The sequence below is a fragment of the Drosophila eugracilis genome, unplaced genomic scaffold (genome assembly GCF_018153835.1).
Source record: "Drosophila eugracilis isolate 14026-0451.02 unplaced genomic scaffold, ASM1815383v1 contig_616, whole genome shotgun sequence".
Classification (NCBI taxonomy): domain Eukaryota; kingdom Metazoa; phylum Arthropoda; class Insecta; order Diptera; family Drosophilidae; genus Drosophila; species Drosophila eugracilis.
In genome coordinates, this window is record NW_024573499.1 from 990579 (window position 1) to 1006851 (window position 16273).

Consider the following 16273-nt stretch of genomic DNA (forward strand, 5'->3'; position numbering starts at 1 on the left):
CGTTTGATAATGTTCCATAGTGTTCTTTGCCTTGGCTATTACATATATTTTACCAAAAGAGCTTTTAAAAGATTGATGAAATGTTAATGGATTATTGTAACTATATATAATTATATACCCCTATTTAAATTATATGTTAAAAATACAAAAACATTTTGAATACAGTTTCCTTTTACGGAGAAGCTTGGTTTTATTATAACACATATATAAAAACCCTTTCATTCTATGTTAAAACATATATAATTATATATTTAAAACATAATTAGATGTCTTAAAATATTAATAATAAAAGATTCTGTCCGTTAAAAGATTTCCCACACAATTTGTTGCCAAATCAAGCAGCTTTTGCTATTTATTTAGGATAGCTTTTTAAAAGCTAAACTGAAACCATGGTTAAAAGTTCTTACATAGTATCTGTCCAGTATAGCCGGTATCCCTTAGTAACCCACCTTACCTACCAAGTCCCAAAAAGCCACTACCAAGTCGGACTTGAATTGAGGCGAAAGCTCTGATTGTTTACGGAAAGCGGGTCTCTGTGTTGGCGCGCTTTTCCGATATGTGCCTGTTGCAAATGAAGTCGCCGTTGCCCCAGGTAACTGACCAGGCATAAAGCGGCCCAAACAGAGAGCGGGTTATAACAATGTCACCAGTCCGCACCACCAGAATTGTCGGATTACAATGGAGCGTTTAGTTCCCGGTTGGCGTTCGACGGTGCCGAATCATCATCTATATAGTTCAGCGGCTCAGCGGTAGAAAAGTGTTTTCCCATCGGAACGATTTTCAGAGCTCGTGGAAAGGGAAATGCGGGACGCAGTGAAAACACCCGAAAGTGACCAAAACGCTCATAAATAATCCAGTGAAAATGAAAGCAAATCATACGATTCTGCTGATATCTTTATTTTTGGCCATCCAACAAAGCTCTACAGCCACGCAAAAGTCGCAGCTCGGTCAGCCGCTTATACAATTAAGTCACGGTGAGTTGAGCATCCGACGAGTGAAATTTTTGTATATTATCAAAAGGTTCTGGACTATGGGCTACGGGGTTCCCAAGCCAGCATTTTTACGGGGCAAGTATTTTGCCCTTTAACGCTTCCCTTGCTTTACGCATTTTTATGAATTTGTGGCTGAAAGCGTTACCACAAAACCGCAGAGTTTCATCACTGACCGCGGCAAAAATTTGGGACAATCAATAAGAGTTAATTGCAAAACCGAAAGGTAAGCCAGGCTGACCCAGGTGATTCGACCTGCCAAATCAAGGCAGGTGTATGGTTAATTGCAGGCAGGCCAACACGCAAGCAAATTGTCAAGTTCCTGTCTTTGGGCTTTCGGAAACGAAAGTGCTAATCGATAAGGCAATGCTATTGTTGTCTTTCAGGAGAGTGGGTCCTAGTATTAACCACATCCAGTGCACATAGTGGGAACCACCAGGAGCATAATGCGGCACAACTGCATTCATCGTAGGAAATATGTTGCCATTAGCGCAATTGATCAAACAAACTCGAAAGCCTGTTACCAAATAAGGGTTATAAAAATCAAAGGCCCTTTGGTAAATAACAATTGATGGATGAGTGAGTTGCGATGATTCAGCAACTTGAAGATATCAAAAAGATATATATATATAGATCTATTTAAAATACCAATATTAAATCTATTTTTAAGAGTATAAAATCACAACTCCCTTCCTTTTGGTAGTAACTTTTGTTTACTTTCTATGGAAACCGGGTGAAAGTTCAAGAAACTGCCGAAGCTATAATAAAACCATGACATTTCCAGACAACTCCGATGATGACTATCCGGAAGTTAAGGACGAAATTCACTTGGAAGACTTTTTCTGGACTGGCTCGGGCGATGGCCCTCCGGATTTCTTGAAGAAGGTGCATACGGGCATCACCAAGGGCAAGGATGTGATTGTCAAGACGGAGACAGTGGTGGCCACGGTCTATGTGGATGGAAATAATGTAAGTTGAAGTAGTACCCTTAAAGAAGGCAATCTTATACAGATTTCCAGGAAATTGACATACCTATTTGCCTGGATTGCAAACCGGATGATGGGGGTGGCACTTGGGATATGGGTGGCCCTGGAATGCCTCCCCTGAACTATTCCGCCACGGATCGTCGTTATTGGCTGCTGACTGTCATGTCCGGCTACTATACAGCAAAGGACAATCCCACCTTGGAGGATAAGCTGGCTCGCCTGTACCGTCTGGCTTTTACCAGGTAAGCTTAACATTGACTATAAAATGTATTTAAAAGATTGAAATAACTACAAAATTGCGATTAAGTAACTTAATTTTCTTGGTAATAAATGCGGCTATGAATTGTTAAATTTAACCAACAGGCAACAAACCCGTCATCTGGGCATAAATGGAGCTCAGCAGATCGAAGGGGTTAATGTGCCAGCGACTCGAGGGCGTCGGAAATCCTTTACCCCACCAATGAGACCCGAAACTACGACGGGATCACCTTCAGACGATGTGGAAATACTGGACATGCAGGAGGATGAGGAGCACTACATAAAGAATGTGAGAAGACTTGGCGAAGACACGGAGTGGGCCAGCAACTCAGAAGAGGAGCAGTCCGAAGAGCAACTTCCAACGGGGGTCACAACTTCGACCGGGACAGAATCGATAGATTATGGCGCGTACGTTACTCTGATCCCCTGGGAGCTCATACAGCAGAATGGGAAATCGGAAAAGTTGCGGGAAATGCACGGAGCTTTGTTGACTAAGCAACCGCTAGTGCAGCAACAACAGGGGCAACATCAACAGGGAGTGGAACCAGCCCAACCCCAGCCCCATTCCCAGCCCCAACCACTTTATCGGGACGAGCACGTCAGAGTTGTCATACACAACCTAACGCAAATTAGCGAGGCGGATGTGCAAAAGTGGAGCACGAACACCAATGGGTTCGGTACCATGGAGGAGCCCAACTACGTCAACCTCAAATTGTAAGTGCCTGCCGAACTTGTTATTATATTATGAGTTTGATTAACCCACAAAGTGCACTCACAAAAAATATCAATTGCAAGATGGGGATAAGGATAAGCACTGCAGGAAATGTAATTGAAATTGTAAAGAATGCTTTTGATAATCATTTTATATATATATTCGTGTATTAATTGTTTAATTTATCATTTAGCAGCAACGATCGTCCCATAGCGAACCAAACAGAGCTCATTTACACTGTCCTGGTGAATGGTCGACCCGTTTTGGCCACAACAGCAGCTAAGGATATGGAACTAGTCAGCGAATCCGAGGCAGTCAAGACTTTTGGCCAGGCTGTCTATATGAAATCTGAACGTAAGTTGAACTATCTTTGATCTATCTTTGGCTATTGAGATACTATCTATATTCTTATAGCCTACATCAGGGAGCCCACGGCCACAGCCTTGGCTCCTGTTCCTCGAAGTGGCCAGGCTGGCTTCTTTAACTCCGTCAAAAACAATGTAGCTTTGGTGGTGATTAGTTCATTGGCCATCCTGCTGCTGATGTTGCTTCTTGTGGCAGTTCTACTTCTAGGACGAACACGTTCCAGACACAGAGAGCTAAGCGCAGTGAACAGGTAAGTCCCATCCTTAAGCTAAAACCAAAGGATATTTCTGTCTGTTTAAACCCTTTTTACTTATGAAGTATTCATTGCAGAAACTCGTCCCGCAACGAGTTGCTCTCCGAGGGTCAATCAATAAGACCAACAACCAGTGAGAGGACAGAGGGAGAACCCAGTCCAAGACATTCCGATTCCAGGGAGGTTGGTGTCCGAAACTTCTCCTACGAAAGGGAGCCACGCATCAGTTTTCCAGCTCCACCACAAGACAACCGATCCCGTCGTGATTCCATATCCTCGTCAACAGACAACACTTCTGACTCCTCGGTTTACTGCCCCATCAATCCGCCGAGTGCCGATGTCCAGAGGATACTGGATGACAAGGCTGCCCGTTTGTTTGATGCTCATAAGAGGCGCCATCAGTACGATCGAGCTGAGGGCCACGAGGAAACCGTCTATACATCGGTGGTGTCCGAGAAAAAGGGCGACAAGTCCCGGCACAAGTCAAGGAGGCGTTACCTGAACGAGAATCGAGTGGGCTCCTTGGAGACGAGTCCTGTCCAGGGCTCCTTAGCAGGCCACTCCTCCGCCGAGGAATCTCCAGAGGTCATGCGAAGGAGCTACGAGAACTTTCAGCGGAACGAGGCCTTCAATCCGAACAACAACTATCACCGGAACAAGTTGCTAACTCAGAAAACCGGAAGAGGGGTTTCCGCCGAGGCCATTAACAGCGAGATGATACGGAATATGCAGCCATCCGATAAGTCAGATACAGCCAGTGTGGGCTCCTTTCTATCGATGGCCTCTGTGAGGGCCTTTCCAAAGAGTGCTCTACCGGAACCACTTAACCGCGTCCTGGATCCCGTCTTCGTCACCTACTACGACAATGTGAATGCAGTGGCACCGCACAATTCCACGAGATCCTTGAGATCCCACAAATCTCAACAAGGCAGCAAGGACAGCACCATAGCCACCATCGCCAGTTTTCCCAGTCCCAAGGCGCCGCCATCGGTTAGGAATGTCCGTTCAGCCTCGCACAGCGATAATCCGGATCCGGGAGTGGTGGGTCCCGTGGTCTGGGAGCGGCACAAGAAGAAGCAGTCACAGGGTGAGCCGGGAGGAGAAACCCCAAAGAATAACAATAACGATGACGACGAGGACGACGACAATGACGATGGCGATGTTCGATTTGGGGACAAGTCGCGTTACTAGGACAACCTGTAGTCGTTGATTTTGTTATTGTTATTGCTTGCACCAATCCTGATAACCCGATAACCAAAACGTAGCTAACTAACAACGTAGAGACCTACCTCTAACCAGTCCAGTCCAGTTCAGTCGCACTTCAACCTGGTAAAGTCAGTCCTCTTATAATGTACTCAACTTCTCCAATCGATCTTCCCCAGAGGCCCTGACCTACACGGACTATAATCCCAGTCCGCTGCACAATCCGTCGGCCATACGAAACCACTACGAGGGGCTTTTGGAGGGAGCCCTGCAAATGTACTCCAGCCAGGACGACATACCCATGCCCTTGCCCACCCAGAATTTCACGAACAACAGGAGGGCTACCAAGCGCGAGCACAGGGGCTCATCGGCGGGATTGCCCAGGTGAGGTTCTACAGCCTAAGCAGCAATTATCCTTTCTGAGTTAATCTTGTGATCTTCCAGCTTTCATCCTGCAGGTGGCACTAAGACCATAGCTGAACGTCCTGCCACAGCACAGCCAGAGAAGACATCTAAGTCGGCCCATTCCACGCAGCCACCATCACCGACTTATAGTGCCTGGGGTGGTGGGAGTATGTACAGCTCCCATTCCACCCTGAATCGTCCATTGAGCGCTGGACCTATTCAAAGGATGGATGCATCTGGTCTAGCTGCAAGTTCTTCGGGAACAGGAGCTGGAACTGCTCCCCTTATCGAGGCCATACAGTCCGAGCTGCGAAAGTTCAAGCAGCAGCAGGAGTAGAGGCCTGAATCTTTGATCTTAATATTGTCGTGGCGATGAGAAATCATTCACACCAGCATATCTGTACCAAAAATGTTTGCAACTCATTTAGAATAAACTTTTCTTAATACTCTAAAGGATACTGACTTTATATTGATCAAAGATCTGAAGGAAAAGTACTTGCGCAGGTTATTTGATCTATTTTATTATATTTACATACTCGAAATGGCATGAACAACACACAAAGACATTAATTACAAGCTCTCACCAGCCCTTAATTAATTATATATATTTGACCGAAAAACATATTTGCTGTATACCCGTTACAATATTCAATCAGAAGCGTTCTCTTTGATAAACAAAACTGGAGTGTCAAAGGAGCCTTTCATCAGTGCGGAGTACGAGTGGGAGTATCTAGTTGAATTCCTTCTGTCCCTTGGCGGTGTCCGCAAAGGACTTGGCATCTACGCTGCGCTTTCCGAGGCGGGGTCCGAACCACAATCCCGAAGAGGCACTGGGCCCTGTGCGCTTGTCTAGCACCTGTTGCAGGGCCAGGAGATGGGCCAACTTCCGCAACTCCGAGTCTCCGCGGCCAACGCGTGGAAAGGCCACCAGACCACTGGCCCTCTTCTGGAAATCAGCCTCTGAAATGGTACGTCCCCGGGGCGTTTAGGCCAATTAGTTATCCGGCCGCAACGACTTACCATTGTAATCCTCCTGGGAGGCATCACCGTAAATGCCATCGAGGACTCCAGCTTCTAATCCGTCGCGGCCAACGCGCGGAAAGGCATAAAGCCCCATATTGGCACCTCGTCGGTTCTTGTCGTGGTCCAACTCTAGATGGGGTGATTATGGTTTGTAATTTATTTCTTAACTGTCACACTTGTGTTCTTAAGTCACCATGGAATAGGCTATTTTCTAACTGCCAAAATTATTCTTATTAACTTTCTTTTGCTTAATTACTTCTTATCCTTTACGATAAACAGGGATATTACGTTGCCCTTATAATTATTTTTGTTTAAGCAGTTAGATTTCGCAATTTTGGCTTATTCCATTTGAGGTGTTTGTTATAAAAAGTAGAATTATAAAGAGAAAATATCATGCCTTTTTAAAAATAGCTTTAATTGGATTTAAAATTATGCAAGAATAATTTTAGGAAAGATAAAAAGTAAAATCGAAATGACACTGGTTTACCTTTCTCTTTTAAAGGTGCTGTAAAATATTTTTAAAATTTATTAAAAGCTCTTTAAGATCTTTTTCGGCTACTAAAACAAGTCACATCAGCTCAGATTTCTTAGATCCTTTGATCAAGATGGATGTATCCCTGTCTTACTCACCTGCCGCACTGAATTCTGCTAGTAAGAAAAGCACTAAGACTGCGTTGAGCAACATTGATTTCATATTTGCAAAACTTTTTAGAAAGTAACACTGGTTGGCAAAATATGTATTTCGGTCTGATGTGTTCTTTGGAGCGGACACTGGTTTTCTGATGCTTCTGGTCGAAGTTCGAGTTCTTTTATAGGCCAGAAAAAAACGGACAGCAGGATGGCAGGCAAACAAATTGCCATTTGGCCAACGGGGCGGCTGATGAATGTTGCTGGCGCTGTGGGGATGCAAAGTGATGTTGCCAGCAACAGGTGGGGTTCGGCAACATGTTGCGAGAGACATTTGTATTTGAGATTCGTTTATTGCTCACACAAACATGGACCTTAAATATATATAACTACTATAAAACGGCATTCCGGGGATGACTTACAGCCAGCCGGAGATCATGCGTCCTGTGACCGTGGATTTGCCCCGTTCTCCGCCAGCTGCCGCACTGCTTTGACCCACCTTGATCGCCGGTTTCAGAGGAGCTGCTCCTGGCTTCTTGTCTTTGTCATCGGCAGGCTTCTTGTCCTTGTCGTCGGCTGGTTTCTTGTCCTTGTCGTCGCCTGGTTTTTTATCCTTATCGTCTCCCGGCTTCTTGTCTTTGCCGTCACCAGGCTTCTTATCCTTATTGTCGGCTGGTTTCTTATCTTTGTCATCGCCAGGTTTCTTGTCTTTATCATCGCCCGGTTTCTTATCCTTGTCATCGCCTGGCTTCTTATCCTTGTCCTTGGCATCGTCTCCTGACTTGGAATCACCTGGCTTTTTCTGCTGCTCCTGACCACTCTTCTTGTCATCTGGCTTTGAGGCTCCGTTGGTGGCTTTCGTTCCCTCCGGAGCTCCATCTCCGCCAGCCTTTAACTTGCCATCCGGCTTCGCGTCCGATGGAGCCGAGGGAGCTGCACTTTTGGCTGCTCCATTTGTGGCTCCAGGTTTGCTGCTCTCGGTCTTTGAAGACTCCTCCTTTTTAGCAGCTGCATCGGGCTTGGCAGGTTCTCCGGACTTGGGAGCTGTTGGCTTAGTGTCGGCTGGCTTGGTTGGAGGAGCCGGAGCATCCTTCTTTTGTTGGTCACTAGGCTTGCTTCCATTTGTAGCTGCTTGGGGCTTAGGAGCTCCTGCTCCTGGAGGCGGTTTCTGGTCACCGGGCTTTTGACCCGCTGGTGGCGGCTTAGAGTCCTTGGAAGGCTGCTGCTTATCTTTGTCATCACCTGGCTTCTTCCCCTCACTGGGCTTCTTGTCATCTGCTGGCTTGCTGACTGTACTGGGCTTACCATCGGTTTTCTTATCCTTCTCATTCTCTCCGGACTTTTCATCCACATTCTTGACGGAAGCTCGCAGAGCAGCTGCAGCCAACATTGAAGCTCCTCCTCCTCCGCCGCTGGTAGTCGATTTTTTGGACTGCAATGTGATAAAATTATAAAGAAATCAAATGGATAATAAATTTGGTATCAAGGGTACCCCAGAGGCATCTATGGGCTTCTTCTCCGCATCGCCGTTCGGAGCACCTTCCTCGTCGCCAATGGAAACCTCGTCGGCAGCCATCTTCTTTCGCATGAACTTCACGTAGGCCACTCTCGTCGCCCGGGTCACATCACCCAAGTTGGGATTGAATTCTGTACGAGATTAGATGTATGTTACACATGGAATGGAATGTAATCCTAATAATCTTACCAATCAACTGGTTCTGGTTCATCTGCAGACCCTCGTTGGCCTGCTCGATGATCTTCCTCCTCAAACTGCGTTGGCTATGCCGTTGCATGGATGAACGCTTCGAGCCAATGGGATCGGATGCGAAGGTATTCTTTCTCGCAATGGCATTCCAATCCTTGTCTCTATAAGATAATAATAATAATACAAGTGATAACCCTAACTCTTCTACCAAACTAAACTAGACCTACCCCTTCTGGGTCTTCTTTCTGCCAATGACCTTGGCCAGCGATGAGAAGATATCCCGACCGCTCTCACTCTCGCTCATTTCCTGCTTCAGATTCTCCACAAAGCCAATCTGGAAGTCCTTGAGGATGCGACGTTCCATAACCTTACCCTTGGTGGTTCGGGCAACTCCTACAGAAGTTGAGAAATTGTTTTTTATAATCAAATAAATCAGATTATTCTTTATAGGAAATATATCATATACTATTACATCGGATTGTGAGAATGAGAAAATCATTTATTTAATTAATGACTTGAATATGAAATTAGTTTTAAAATGCAGTTCTAGATAGATTTTGATTTGAGGGCTTTAAACTTTTTACTTATTTATTAGCTACTTCAGAAAATACATTCATATTGCGCTGCTATCATTAGGAGTGCTACCATTTGGGGTATGGGAAGGCTTCCCTTACCCTGGGACTTCTTCTCAATGTCCGGAACTTCCCAACTATTGTTCGTGAAAATCTCCAGTAGCTCGAATCGCAAGGAGCTGATGTCCTGGCGCACCTCAATGATATCATCCTCGGTAATGCCGTAATCGTCCCGCCGCCTCTGCTCCGCCGTTATGTACCGCCTGACCAGCAGCTTCATCACTTTGTCATGCAGGGTCTGTGCCCGTTCCATGGACTTGCGCTGCGAGTCGGGAGAGAGAAAGTAAAGGGGGTGGAAGGATATGGAAAGGATGTATTAGCCGTCACTTTGACGCACAGACAGCGCTGCATGGGCTTGATTGAAAATGATTTTGCCAAAGATTTGTATTGATTACACCGCCTCTCACTGTGAGGTGGTTAAACTTGAAGAAAAATATCTTCCTACGACTTAGAAAATATTTAAACTATTTTTCTATTAATATAAGAAGGGTAAATATTATTGAGACAAGCCTTTGGCAAAAGAAAATCAATTGAGATTGAGATTAAGATTGGTTTCCTGGTGAAACAGCTATCCTAGTTTCAGTTTCTTGAAGTGTATCTTACCATGAAGCTCTTGGTTCGTGATGGTCGCTTTCTACCCAGAGTCTTCCTCAACATCTTCATGTTGGGGCAGAGGTTGAATGGCGGTGGAATGGTGCCGCCATCCTCGAAGTAGCTCATCCACAGTTGCGAACGGGCAAACTTCCACTCGGTATCGGCTCGCTCCGAGATGATTTGATAGGAGTTGGACATCATGGCAATCAGCATGTTGAGGAGCACAATAATGTTGATAACCGAATAAGAGCCGAACATCAGGAGGGCCCAGAAACGGGTGAAGCTTTTGATTCCTGCCAAATCGAATGAGACCAGGTCCACCAGGCCAAAGGAGGCCCAGAAAAGGGACTGCGATGTTTCAAATAAGCTGGCATAGTCGAGAAAAGGTTTTTCATTTTCAGATACATTAGAAAATGGCATAACCTACTTGGAAAATCTTCGCCAGATTGTACAAGCCTTCTCCTGGTCATCGAAGTCCGCCACGTCCGGATGCAGGTGATAGCACTTGTTCTTCTCCAGCTCAGCATAGTACCAGAGGAGCTGATTGAGCCCACAACCGAAGGCGAACAGCACCAAAGTGTAGATGAAGAAGAACTTTATGATGTCGATTATCATGCGTCCCAGGGAAACTTGCAACGGACCCAAATGGGGATTGATAGAGAAGATGTGGACGAGTTTCAGATACGAGAACACCATTCCGGCGGCAAAGGCGCCTTCCGATAAAAGCATGGGATCGAACGGATGCCAGTGCTCACGGGGGAAGTATGGATCTATGCCTCGGAACCAGAGATCACGCTGAAAAATAAATCAAATCAAACTCCACTTTGACATTCTTAAGGGATCGGAAACTTACATGGACTATTACCCAAGCGGTGGCTCTACAGAGAATCCACGTCACATAGAACATGTTCGATATATAGTCGACTATGTTCCACAGATCCATGATATACTCAAACAAACCATCCGAATATAAACTCTTAAGTTCCTCAAATATCAGAGCCATTATGTAGGTAATAATTGCCAGTTCGATGGGACCCGGTAGGGAGCCTCTTTCGTGTTTGCGCCAATCTTCCAGCATGGTCAGCATCCAGGGGAAAGCGAGCAGTTCAAAGGTGATTTGCACCACCCTCAAGGAGGCGGCACCCAGAAGCACTGTGGTGGATGGGGAACATTTAGGAAGAGGGAGCACAAAAGCCAAACATTACCCACTCAGGAAGAACATGTAGGAACAGGAGTGCGTGATGAACTTGACGAAGGGCTTGCGCATGAACTTGGCCCCATCGGAGTCCGGGGCCAGGATGTACTTCAAGCTGTAGAGGGGAAAGCTGCAGCCAAGCTTCACCACATCCATCAACTGCTGGGAGGCCTGCTTTCGCCGGAAGCCCGGCAGTCCGTCGTACCAAATGGCGGCCAACAACTGTTGGACATTCGGGTGAGCCACAAACTAGCAAAAAAATTTTGCAGAAATGTTATTAAAATTATATAAAAAATCCTTAAAATATTATAAATTAATGTCGATAGATCCAACCCACCGTCTTTTGCTTATATCGAATGGCTAGCTTCAATCGCTCCAGGGTTTGCCTCTGGCCAAGGCACCAGATATCGTGGGACGGCTCGTGGTTGAAGTTGAGCATCACCTCGAGCTCCATGGATGTGCGTGCGTGGTCCAGAAGAGAGGTCCCGAAGTCCTGCACCATCTGACGCATCTCCTGTTGGGCAAACACAAACAAAGGCTCGCATTCGCATTGGCACTAGACCCACCGCTTACATTGTCTACCGTACCGTGTATTCGGCACGAAACTCCGATTCCATCGCCTGCAGTCGCTTGAGTTCCCAGGACAGTTGGAAGGCGGTCAGTACAGGGTCCCGGGAGCTGAGCGCTATCAGCGAGCTGGCCGAAAGAGCCCGATACGCGTTGATCCTCGACTGCGAGTGGCGCAGGGAGTCCGTGGTCTGGGAGGTTACACACTCATCGCAGCCGCACCTGAGAAAGTAAAGGATGAAGCCCCCATATCTATATCCAAATTATTTAAAAATATCTTTAAAAAGGATGTCTAAGGACATTCTTTCCATTCTCAGTGGCTATCTGATAATAAGTTTTTAAGCAAGAACGGATTGATGGACCAGTTGAAGGACATTCAAGAGTCCTTTTCACCAAACATCCTTACACCCTGTATGCATACTTCACCCTACTTTTCCCATAATTAGCTAAAATTAGAAGCACCAGCTAGGTGCTGCATAAGTGAGATGCCAGTTGGGCAAACAATAGTACGTGCCGCTCGAAGGACGAGGAAGCTCACTGTATCAGTACTCACTTGACGTCGTGCGGCATGGGCAGCGTGGCCCCGCGATCCAGAAGGATTTTTAGTATCTCGTAGTTATTGCGGTGGGCGGCCAGGATAAGGGGCGTGATGTCCACGGTGAAGGTGGACTTCGAGCGGTCCACCGCCTCCCAGCTCTGCCAAAGGATCATAAGTGAGAAGGCAAAGCGGTTTTACCATCGGCTGGATTTAACCTACATAGGGCTGGCCCTCCTTGTGGTTGGTCTCCTCCCACTGCAGCAGCTCCTCCACGGCCTCCACATACTCCTCGGAAATGGCGTGCAGCAGGGCGTCACCCACCTCAATGTTATGCTCCAGCAGGATCACCATCAGGTCGAAGTTCTCGTTCTCGATGGCCGAAATCAAGGCGGAGCGGTTCATGGGATCCGTGCAGTTTATGTTGAACTTGTCGGTTCCCTGGTATTCCTCGAGAATCCTTCAAGGACGAAAGCATTACTGAAAACCGAAGCCAAAGGACAAGGCCAAACACGCTCACTTCTTGACACCCGGAATATCACCCCGCTCGCAGGACAATATGAAATTCTTCTCCACATCACTCAATATGTACTCCTCGGCCATCATTAGATCGTAATCCAGGCGAGAGCCCAATGCCTTCTCGGCATCGGATTCCGTATTGCTACCCATATCTCTCGTTTCTCTGTCACTATGCAAACGCGGAACACAGGATCACTTGCTCACTTCACATTTCACAGACTATGTGTGTATATCCCTGCTCCTCGTTGAGGAGACTGGCCGTAATCCTTTCGCGCACTGTATCCTTTAGTGTTCCATCGTGACGATGTTAAGTCTCCAATTAGCCGCGATGCACTGTTGAGGTGCGCCAGCCACTGGTCGCTATATTCCACTAATTACATTAGTGCCTGGCTAAAACTCGGTCAATGTGTAGGCGAAACGCAAGTCAATGGGCCCATTTGACCACGCTTGGTAGTTGTGGGGCTGCATTCGGGAGGCAGCAACCGATTTCAGCGATTTCAGCCCAGGAATTTATTGCCCATTTCCAGTTGCAGGGCACGTGATGAGCGAGCAGCGCATTATTTTCGATTTTTGAAGCCCTAGCAACGAGATCAAACCTAAAAATCCATAGTGTGCAATGCGTTTCTGCAGAAGGCATAAACATTATGGGGAACGACCGATTCTGCTGGAGTGCTTCTAGGGAACTTATGTGCTTAGAGGACATTCGATTTGATTGAGTTTCATCTCTGGATGGGTTTATGAAGAACTTAAGTACTTTAAGTAATAGTTTTCGACATACTTACAACATCTAATGGTCACTTCAAATTCAATAAAATGCTTGTTTTGGTAAGATAAAAGGAGTAGGGCTTATACCCAATAGAATATCAGATACCAGTTTTATTACTCCTATCATTTGTTGTTAGTACAACATTAGTAATGACTGGTAAAAACCATCTTGACAATCCCTTGCAACTTAAAAGCTATTTAAAACCAGGCCATACCGCGTTAACAGCCCTTGAAACTAGTAAAAAGACAAGCTTTTAAGCTCTTGGCTAACCAACAGAGCCAAGAAAACACACCACACTTGTAGTTTACAGTCGGAAATGGCAGAACTGAAATCTTTTCAAACACCTTTTGCCAGTGGGTCAGTGATTCTTGCTTTGTGATTGATTAATATTGATTAATCCCGACTGAAATCCCCACTCGTCCTTGGCAGCCGAACATCCTGAACCTTGAATGTTGAATGTTGGATGTTGAATGTTGAGCGTTGCCTACTTCAGGGCGCTGGCAGGGCTTTTTGTATGTCAATGCACTTGGAATTAAATGGCAGCTCCTGGGCAGAGCAAAGGCAAGGCAAAGGAACCAACCCACTTCCAAGGAGCGCCCTTTGAGATGTGTGTTCGAAAGGTGGGGTTCAATGGGGCTCCGGGCGGAATGGCATCGTACGTGTTCAAGTCGTACGGGGTTTTCAGCGGGGGCAATGCACTCCGCATAGCCTTTCTCCGGGGGAAGGAGGTGGGGGCCAAGGAATTTCGAAATTAAAGCCACAGCAGCAGATGGGAACTCATTAAGTGCACATTAATTGGTGAGCATAACTGAAAGTACGTGAGATGCCGTTCTAGGAATGATATCAAGGTGCTTCTTAATGGGCACAAGTGACAATTCTTAATATTCCTCATTTGAAATATTAAATAAATTTTCTCAGTGTACAATACTGCTGCACTCAATGATACATTGGGCTTTAACAGAACTCCTGCCTTATTTAGCTTTCTAAGAGCCCTTGTGAGTTATGTACACAATTTTCTCCAGCTCCAGAAAAGGGAAAGAGCTCATTTCCCTGGATTTTTGTAGCAGGTTGCACTTTCACTGACTCCTCCACAACGAAGACGTCATCTACAATACGCCAGTTCCAAGTTGAAACTCATAAAAATCAAGAGAATCAATGCTGATTTGCTTTATGGTTCTGATAAGATATCCTGCGGTTAAACGTGACAAGCCGAGTAAATTATACGTTCTTGGCTAGATAATGGCTTTATGAGTTCGGACGGCAAATAATATTTAGAATAAAATTTACTATATTGTCAACTGATCCGCTGAATCATTGATAACTTCAGATTTGTCGTTTGCATTACGAACTTGAGCATTGTTTGTTTTTGTTTACCTTTCTCGCATTTATCACCTCTCTGGGACCCGATGAGTTTAATTTACTGCTCAACAATTTCATATATGATAACTAGGGCTCTTGAGAGGTACGAGATAAAACCACCTCGAGCTGACTTCTTTTGTATAAAAAGGCTGCCGAATTCCAGAAAAGTCATAAGTTGCAAGACTTGATCAAAATGAAACTGTTCGTATTCCTGGCCTTGGCCGTGGCCGCAGCTACGGCTATCCCTGCTCCCTCGCAGAAGCTGACCCCGACGCCCATCAAGGACATACAGGGTCGCATCACCAACGGCTACCCAGCCTACGAGGGCAAGGTGCCCTACATCGTTGGTCTGCTGTTCAGCGGCAACGGAAACTGGTGGTGCGGTGGCTCCATCATCGGCAACACCTGGGTCCTGACTGCTGCTCACTGCACCAACAATGCCAATGGAGTGACCATCAACTACGGAGCCAGCATACGCACCCAGCCCCAGTACACCCACTGGGTCGGCAGCGGAGACATCATCCAGCACCACCACTACAACAGCGGCAACCTGCACAACGACATCTCCCTGATCCGCACTCCCCACGTCGACTTCTGGAGCTTGGTCAACAAGGTTGAGCTGCCCAGCTACAACGACCGTTACCAGGACTACGCCAACTGGTGGGCTGTTGCCTCCGGATGGGGTGGTACCTACGATGGAAGCCCATTGCCCGACTGGCTCCAGAGCGTGGACGTCCAGATCATGTCCCATAGCGACTGCAGCCGCACCTGGTCTCTCCACGACAACATGATCTGCATCAACACCGACGGAGGAAAGTCCACCTGCGGAGGTGACTCCGGTGGTCCCCTGGTCACACACGAGGGCAACCGCCTGGTCGGAGTGACCTCCTTTGGATCCTCCGCTGGCTGCCAGGCTGGTCACCCAGCTGTCTTCAGCCGTGTCACCGGGTACCTGGACTGGATCCGCGACAACACCGGCATTTCCTACTAAGGATCGAATGGTTCAATAAACGACTAAAGCATACAAAAAAGTTCAGTTGTCTTCTTAGCTCTTGGGGGATTGTGGACCTTAATTTGGGGGAACAGATCGGATGTCCAAATAGCAAACGAGAAGATGTTAAAGGAATAGCATGCAGCTAGCTGGAAGGACAGTAACCATTTTAATAAGTAAGGAAAATAAGTTATGCAGGTAAGCATTATATTTCCGATTTCCCAAAACTGTATTGACTTGGTTTATACTTATTTAAAAATTAAATTTTATTACACTTGTTAGGGATATTAATGATCAGAAAGCATGTTACAGTATGCATTGTAAGATCGAAAATAAATCCATCTGACCGAAATTAAAATATCCTAAGCAGTCGTATAAAAATGATTCTAAACTAAACCTTGATAGTCTCTCCTCAGTTTGTAGCTTGCTGCTTTTTGAAATGAAATACTTAAAAAATAAACGAAATAAGAAATATAAATAAATGGAGCACTGTTTGCATAGCCCTTTCTAATAAACAGGAATCTTCAAAATAAAGAAAAAAAATTCCTTTAAAAATAATACTTCTGTTGGATGTTTAGGGGACTTCAT

At 46.0% G+C, this 16273-nt stretch overlaps 4 protein-coding genes across 6 annotated transcripts; 2 read left to right on the plus strand and 2 right to left on the minus strand.

Moving 5' to 3' along the window:
* Positions 1-711: 711 nt before the first annotated feature.
* Positions 712-5575, plus strand: LOC108111293. 3 transcript variants are annotated; one of them, XM_017220682.2, is made up of 9 exons: positions 712-974; positions 1774-1958; positions 2009-2217; positions 2339-2947; positions 3139-3299; positions 3360-3561; positions 3642-4651; positions 4947-5151; positions 5212-5575. In XM_017220682.2, the coding sequence occupies exons 1-9, from the start codon at positions 863-865 to the stop codon at positions 5507-5509; spliced, it is 2991 nt and encodes a 996-aa protein (XP_017076171.1). In that variant the 5' UTR covers positions 712-862; the 3' UTR covers positions 5510-5575. The 3 variants fall into 3 exon arrangements, with proteins under 3 accessions (XP_017076171.1, XP_017076172.1, XP_017076173.1); XM_017220683.2 differs by having other exon boundaries at positions 3142-3299; XM_017220684.2 differs by having other exon boundaries at positions 5226-5287.
* Positions 5576-5672: 97 nt separating this feature from the next.
* Positions 5673-7179, minus strand: LOC108111425 (cardio acceleratory peptide 2b). The gene is made up of 3 exons (XM_017220884.2): positions 6826-7179; positions 6193-6324; positions 5673-6132 (listed from the first exon to the last, which is right to left on the minus strand). The coding sequence occupies exons 1-3, from the start codon at positions 7154-7156 to the stop codon at positions 5903-5905; spliced, it is 693 nt and encodes a 230-aa protein (XP_017076373.2). The 5' UTR covers positions 7157-7179; the 3' UTR covers positions 5673-5902.
* LOC108111424 (transient receptor potential protein) lies at positions 7156-12898 on the minus strand. Its single transcript, XM_017220883.2, has 14 exons — positions 12571-12898; positions 12273-12510; positions 12069-12211; positions 11536-11737; positions 11286-11462; positions 10963-11197; positions 10607-10905; positions 10181-10548; positions 9763-10120; positions 9202-9421; positions 8755-8920; positions 8528-8688; positions 8315-8469; positions 7156-8254 (listed from the first exon to the last, which is right to left on the minus strand). The coding sequence occupies exons 1-14, from the start codon at positions 12717-12719 to the stop codon at positions 7241-7243; spliced, it is 3885 nt and encodes a 1294-aa protein (XP_017076372.1). The 5' UTR covers positions 12720-12898; the 3' UTR covers positions 7156-7240.
* Positions 12899-14860: 1962 nt separating this feature from the next.
* Positions 14861-15725, plus strand: LOC108111280 (serine protease 1). Its single transcript, XM_017220668.1, has one exon. The coding sequence runs from the start codon at positions 14888-14890 to the stop codon at positions 15683-15685; it is 798 nt and encodes a 265-aa protein (XP_017076157.1). The 5' UTR covers positions 14861-14887; the 3' UTR covers positions 15686-15725.
* The last annotated feature ends 548 nt before the right edge of the window (positions 15726-16273 follow it).

Excerpts from the sequence above, each read along its gene's own strand:
- LOC108111293 (XM_017220682.2), top strand. The coding sequence starts at position 863 with ATGAAAGCAAATCATACGATTCTGCTGATATCTTTATTTTTGGCCATC. Across the intron at positions 3,562-3,641 it reads GAGCTAAGCGCAGTGAACAG|AAACTCGTCCCGCAACGAGT; the intron begins GTAAGTCCCATC and ends TATTCATTGCAG. Across the intron at positions 4,652-4,946 it reads CAAGAAGAAGCAGTCACAGG|AGGCCCTGACCTACACGGAC; the intron begins GTGAGCCGGGAG and ends GATCTTCCCCAG.
- LOC108111425 (XM_017220884.2), bottom strand. The coding sequence starts at position 7,156 with ATGTCTCTCGCAACATGTTGCCGAACCCCACCTGTTGCTGGCAACATC. Across the intron at positions 6,325-6,825 it reads AGCAGAATTCAGTGCGGCAG|AGTTGGACCACGACAAGAAC; the intron begins GTGAGTAAGACA and ends CACCCCATCTAG. Across the intron at positions 6,133-6,192 it reads CTCCCAGGAGGATTACAATG|AGGCTGATTTCCAGAAGAGG; the intron begins GTAAGTCGTTGC and ends GTACCATTTCAG.
- LOC108111280 (XM_017220668.1), top strand. The coding sequence starts at position 14,888 with ATGAAACTGTTCGTATTCCTGGCCTTGGCCGTGGCCGCAGCTACGGCT.
- LOC108111424 (XM_017220883.2), bottom strand. The coding sequence starts at position 12,719 with ATGGGTAGCAATACGGAATCCGATGCCGAGAAGGCATTGGGCTCTCGC. Across the intron at positions 11,463-11,535 it reads AGTTTCGTGCCGAATACACG|GAGATGCGTCAGATGGTGCA; the intron begins GTACGGTAGACA and ends TTTGCCCAACAG. Across the intron at positions 10,121-10,180 it reads ATCTGGCGAAGATTTTCCAA|CTTATTTGAAACATCGCAGT; the intron begins GTAGGTTATGCC and ends CGACTATGCCAG.